Raw genomic sequence first — 6,000 nt, 5'->3', positions numbered from 1 at the left:
CCTGGGACAAGGGAAGGGAGGGGCACCCCCTAACCTTAAAAAATGGGGCCACAAAGTAGAGTCCAGGACATGTGAGTGTGGAGAAGAGCAAAAAGAGCAAACCACAGATCACCTACTGCAATGCAGCCTGATCCCTGCCACATGCGCAATGGAGGACCTTCTTAGAGCAACATCGGAGGCATTCCAAGTGGCCAGCTAATGGTCAAAGGACATTATGTATCATGCCAAGCGCTTAACTTTGTTTGTGTTTCTAAATAATTACAACTGTATCCTCGGTTCGCTTCTGACATGATAAATAAATAAAAGCCCTCCTCCTCACTCCCCCCCCCCCCGCTCCGGTTGCCCTCGGTGTCCCGTGACTGGAAGGACCCCTTCTCTTCTTCCTTCCCTCCTTCCCTCCCCACTCACCCCCTCCTCTTCCTCCCCCCTCCTCCTCTATGCCTTGGGTCTCTCTCTTTTTCTCGCCCCATTTTGAGGACTTCTCTTGCTCCGAAATGCCGACCGCCCTGTGCCTCGTCCTCCGGCCCTCCAGGGACCCGGCCTGCCGCCTTTAAACCCGGATGGAGCGAAGCGGAGCGTGGCTGGAGATGTGCGAGCGAAGCCTGTGCCGCCCGGGCTGCGTGGGCTCTCTGCTGAACCTGCCCGCAGCTCCCGCCCCAGAGGCCTTCTATTTCCCGGGGCTGCGGGCCAACGCGCAGCTGCCCTTCCCGCGGAGCTCCCTCGCCTGGACCTGCGGCAGATCAAGCCCCACGGCAGGCGGTGGAGGGGGAGCTGGGGGCCAGGCTTTGGGCAGCCCCTCGCCCCAGCCCCTCGCGCCTTACCTGCCCCACCACAGGACCCACAAGTACTACGCTGAGGAGGAGGGAGAAGAGGAGGAGGAGGAAGCTTGGGTTGGGCAGGACCTGATGGCGAAGAGGCTGCCTTCTCCGGCCAAAGCGCCCAAAGAAGAAGCCAGGAGGAGATGGCCCGCCGCCGCCGATCTTTTGGACGCCTCGGAGCTTCGCCGCGCCGCCCTCAACTTGAACCTGACCCTGCCCGGCCTCCGCGCCTCCCTGCCGCCCCAGGGTAGGACAGCCGCCATCTTTCCCGGGAGGAGGAAAGGCCCCAAGGCTCCCGCTTCCTTCCAGGAAGGCTCTTTCCCTCTCCCTTCGGTCTCGTCTTCACTGACCATTAAATGCCTCTTGAACAATGTGGTCTCAAACTCGGTGGTTCCAAAGGAAATCCTCAAACCTCATTGAGGCCTCGATGGTACTGGCACGAACCACAGAGCACTGACGCGCATTGAGGGCTTTCCTTCCTGAGGTTTTCACGTGGGAGTTTCTTATCTGGCCGCCACGCTGGCGCAATGGGTTAAACCCTTGTACTGACCGACAGGTCGGTGGTTCAAATCGGAGGGGGGGAGCGGGTGAGCTCCCTTTATCAGCTCCAGCTCCCCATTCGGGAATATGAGAGAAGCCTCCCACAAGAATGGTAAAACATCAAACATCCGGGAGTCCCCTGGGCAACGCCCTTACAGATGGCCAATTCTCTCACACCGGAAGCGACTTGTGGTTTCTCAAGTCGCTCTAAAACAAAACAAAAATGTGGGAACTGGTATCTGGCAACCACAGTTTGAACTGCATTAAATAGTTCTTGTAGATGGGGTCTCTGACGAAGAAGCCCCTCGTGTGGGGCTGAAAATGCAGCCTCTAACAAAGTGTGCCCCCCCCCCGCTTTTCTGGGATGTTGTGTGGTCTCCGGGCTGTGTGACCCTGTTCTAGCAGCATTTTCCCCTGAAGATGCCAGCCAGATGTAGGGGGGACTGTTGGGTTTCATCCCTGAACTGCACAAGTCTCTTATGCCATCAAGTCTCCAGTCCTCAATGAGTAGCTAGTCTAGAGAACAGGGCCAAGCTTTCCCTATGCATGTTTTTTTTTTCCAAAAAAAGGCTTTGGCTTTCCTCCTACTGCTAGTCACTGTCTCCTCCTCGCTTTTGGTGATTTAGTAATATAATTTCTGTGCGGGAACTTCCTCTTCCGTTAAAACTGCCCTTGGGTTGACCATGTGGTCTCCTCCATTTTAGGGTCTTCTCCTTTTACTTCTACTTATGAGGATGCACATTTTGCCTCTATTTAGGCAACATGTAGGTGCATGAACGTTGTTTACCTTCTTATCACTTTAGAAGATGAGATTTAGTAAGCTGGATAGCTCCAAGACCTTTTCTATTTAGAATGTATTTCTTTTACTTGAATAAATATTTTAAACCTAAGGTACTGACTCTGCAATTCTAAACCATCCTGAACCAAACTTATCCCAGCTCGTGGTAGGTAAGATTCTGCTGGTTATGAAGTTTACTTCTGGTCCTCTGCTATATTTATGGTGGAATCACTCCAACTGAGGGTTATTTTGAACCTAACAGCTCAGATTCCCGGACAGGAACGTCAGGAGAAAATGCTGTTAGAACATAGTCATACAGTCCGGGAACCACACAACATCTTAGTGATTTCAGCACGAAAGCCCCGAGTTCCTTCATCTGCCTCTTCTGCCCTCTTTGCTCATCGGCGACTCCTTGGACTCAGAGCCAGCAAGGCGAGAAGGGCTCTGTTCCAATTTCTCTATCTCTCTCTCCTTCTCACTCGTGTCGTGTCTGTTGCAGGTTCGCCTTGGTGCCCAGCCCCAGGGAGGTCCCCTAGGAAGAAACGGAAGCCTTACACCAAGCAGCAGATCGCAGAGCTAGAGAGCGAGTTCCTCCTCCACGAGTTTATTAACCGCCAGAAGAGGAAAGAGCTGTCCAACAGGCTGAGCCTGAGCGACCAGCAAGTCAAGATCTGGTTCCAGAACCGGCGCATGAAGAAGAAGCGCGTGGCCCGGCGCGAGCAGGCCTTGGAGCTCTACTGAGGGGCGCGAGGCCAGGGCGCAGGCGCGCACCCGAGGGAGGGAAGCAGGGAGAGAAGGGAGGAGGGACGGAGGGAGGAGCCACCCCTGGGCTCCTCCGGCCCCTTAATCGTGAACTTGCCTCCGGACGAGCCTCCTTGCAGCTACCTAAAAAAGATGCCTTGCCTTTGTGGCACAAAGATGATGGCACACACCCAGGAGCAGTTGCATTGGCAGGAGAACCCTGCTTGCTTCTCCACTTTCTGATTCCCTGTCTCTCTCCCTGATGGACTACCTGGGCTAGGAACAACTCAAACGTATGAAACACGATTTTTAAAAACCACAGATAAAAATAATCTTGGGTTGCTTTGAGTTTTCCGGGATGTATGGCCATGTTCCAGAAGCATTCTCTCCTGACGTTTCGCCCGCAATTATGACAGGCATTCTCAGAGGTTGTGAGGTCTGTCGGAAACTAGGCAAGGGAGGTTTATATATATGCAGAATGTTCAGGGTGGGTGAAAGAACACTTGTCTGTTTGAGGCAAGTGTGAATGTTTCAATTGGTCACCTTGGTTAAGCACTGAATAGCCTTTCAGCTTCAAAGTCTGGCTGCTTACTGCCTGGGGGAATCTTTTGTTGGGAGGTGTTAGCTCCCAACAAAGCAATCTTGCATGTGAGCGAGAGGGAAAGAGAAAGAGGTAAAGGAAATGGGCCCGCAGGGCAGTGGAGCCCAACATATCCCTAAAGCTACTCTCGGAGATATATATATATATATATACCGCCCTCTCTCTCTCTCTCTCTCTCTCTCTCTCTCTCTCTCTCTCTCTTTCTCTCTCCCCGGCTGGATATACACTGTAATATAGTGCAGTATAGTTTGAACTGTAGCATATGGCCAGTGTAGGTCCATATAATGTAGTTTGAAAGGCAGTATATTGCCAAACTATGTAATACAGTTTGAACTTCAGAGAACTGAAGGCTCTACGCCTGCCTCTGCTTTTTTAATTACTTAAAGCTTATTTGGCCTTGCTGGGCACCAAAGCTTCTCCTCTGCTGAAAGTGCTATATTTTGTTTCTACTTTACTTTTAATGCCTTTTCCTTTTGTAAAACCCCAACACACATTGATCATATAATTTAGTTCAAATTACATTGCATTAGGTTGCTGAGAGTTTTCAGCATGACCATGTTCCAGAAGCATCCTTTCCTGACGTTTCGCCTGCATATATAGCAGGCATCCTCAGAGGTTGTGAGGTATGTTAGAAACCAGACAAGTGGGGTTTTTTTAAAATAGATCTGTGGAATGTTCAGGGTGGGAGAAATCATTCGTGTCTGTTTGAGGCAAGTGTGAATGTTGCAATTGATCACCTTGATTAGCACTGAAAAAGGAGCCCCCAGATGGCGTAGTGGACTAAGTGACTTGAAGGTTGGGTTGCTGACCTGAAAGCTACCAGGTTCGAATCCCACCAGGGGAGAGTGTGGATGAGCTCCCTCTATCAGCTCCAGCTCCATGCGGGGACATGAGAGAAGCCTCCCACAAGGATGGTAAAAACATCAAAAACATCCGGGCGACCCCTGGGCAACGTCCTTGCAGACGGCCAATTCTCACTCCAGAAGCAACTCCGGTTGCTCCTGACACGAAAAAAAAAGCACTGAAAAGCCCTGCAGCTTCAAGGTTTGGCTGTTTACTTCCTGAGGGAATCCTATGTTGGGAGGAGTTAACTGGCCATGATTGTTTCCTGTCTGGAATTTCCCTGTTTTCAGAGTGTTGTTCTTTATAACTGTCCTGATTTTTAGAGTTTGTTTTAATACTGATAGCCAGATTTTGTTCATTTTCATGGGTTCTTTCTGTTTTTTTAAATACTGGCAGCCAGATTTTTAATACTGGTAGCCAGAGGTCCAACAGACCTCACAATCTCTGAGGATGCCTACCATAAATTCAAGCGAAACGTCAGGAAATAATGCTTCTGGAACATGGCCATTCAGCCCAGAAAACTCACAGCAACCCGGTAATTCCTGACACATTACACTGCATTATATGACAATGTAGATCCAACCCCGCTGACTTTCTTCTCACTGTGTGAGACAGAAAGATGTTTAATTTGCCTTTACTGTAACAAAGGCTCGTCAAGGACTGGTTTCACTTCCTCCATTATGGTTTTGTTTTGGCTGAGGGGTTGATTCCGCTGCAGTAAATATCCCTGGGAGAATCACATAAAAAGCCCGAGCGAGGGAATGAGGGAGTGGGAGGAAGACAGGGTGCTTTCTGCGTGTCTCCGAGACGTAGAGGTTGTGTGGGCTTGGTGATATAAATATGTGTCCTTCTTGATATCCAGGTATACTCTTTCTCTGTCTCTCTATTTGCTCACACATTCAGGAAAAGCCTTCTCTTGGAGGCGCAGAAGAAAGCAGCATCGCGACTGCTCCCGGATTTCGGGGAGATTTATTTTAGACCAAGAATCCACACCAGGGTCCCCTTCGCCTCGTGGAACCACTTCTGGGGCCTGTCTTTGTCCTCCACGTCTTTTTTCAAGGCCCCACACAATATTGGACTGGGCCCTAGATCCTGTTACAATAGCAAGGGAAGGAAGAAAACTCTGACGGAGTGTGTTTTGTGGTAGGCCAGTAAATAAACTTTAATCTCTCTCCCCCACATCAGCCGGCTTTGTCTAAAGGGAAGGAAAACAGGAGAGTTTTTCCCCCAGACCAAGTGGAAGCGAGTCTTGTTTTTTTGATCCCTGTGAGGAAGAAATCCTTAACTCGATGCTCTCTCTAATTCCCTTCTTCTGTCTGTCTATCTTGGTTGCTGTGGGTTTTCTGGGCTGTATGGCTGGCTATATTTGATAAGAAGTTTCTCCTGACGTTTCGCCTGCATTTATGACAGGTATCTTCAGAGGTTGTGAGGTGTGTTGGAAACGAGGAAAGTGGGTTTTATATATCTGTGGAAAGTCCAGGGTGGGAGAAAGAACTCTTGTCTGCCTGTTTTAATTGGCCACCTTGATTAGAATTTAATGTTCTTGCAGCTTCAAAGGCCGGTTGCTTCCTACCTGGGAGAATCCTTTGTTTGGAGGTGTTAGCTGGCCCCGATTGTTACATGTCTGGAATTCCCCTATTTTATTAATGTTGTTCTTTATTCGCTGATTTTAGAGTTTT

General features: G+C 49.8%; 1 protein-coding gene across 1 annotated transcript; it reads left to right on the top strand.

Annotated features, from left to right (window-relative positions):
* Positions 1-458: 458 nt before the first annotated feature.
* hoxd12 (homeobox D12) lies at positions 459-5,500 on the top strand. The gene is made up of 2 exons (XM_003226214.4): positions 459-1,065; positions 2,636-5,500. Exons 1-2 carry the CDS (start codon positions 561-563, stop codon positions 2,875-2,877), a joined length of 747 nt encoding a protein of 248 aa, XP_003226262.2. The 5' UTR covers positions 459-560; the 3' UTR covers positions 2,878-5,500.
* The last annotated feature ends 500 nt before the right edge of the window (positions 5,501-6,000 follow it).

Source organism: Anolis carolinensis, chromosome 1 (assembly GCF_035594765.1).
Source record: "Anolis carolinensis isolate JA03-04 chromosome 1, rAnoCar3.1.pri, whole genome shotgun sequence".
In the NCBI taxonomy this organism is placed as follows: Eukaryota; Metazoa; Chordata; class Lepidosauria; order Squamata; family Dactyloidae; genus Anolis; species Anolis carolinensis.
The sequence above is the reverse complement of the archived record's forward strand: the minus strand, read 5'-3'. Positions and strand labels throughout refer to the sequence as shown.

What these genes read in the sequence shown, in the direction of transcription:
- hoxd12 (XM_003226214.4), top strand. Translation starts at nt 561, where the DNA reads ATGGAGCGAAGCGGAGCGTGGCTGGAGATGTGCGAGCGAAGCCTGTGC. An exon ending in CGCCTCCCTGCCGCCCCAGG is followed by an intron (nt 1,066 to 2,635) that starts GTAGGACAGCCG and finishes TGTCTGTTGCAG; the next exon opens with GTTCGCCTTGGTGCCCAGCC.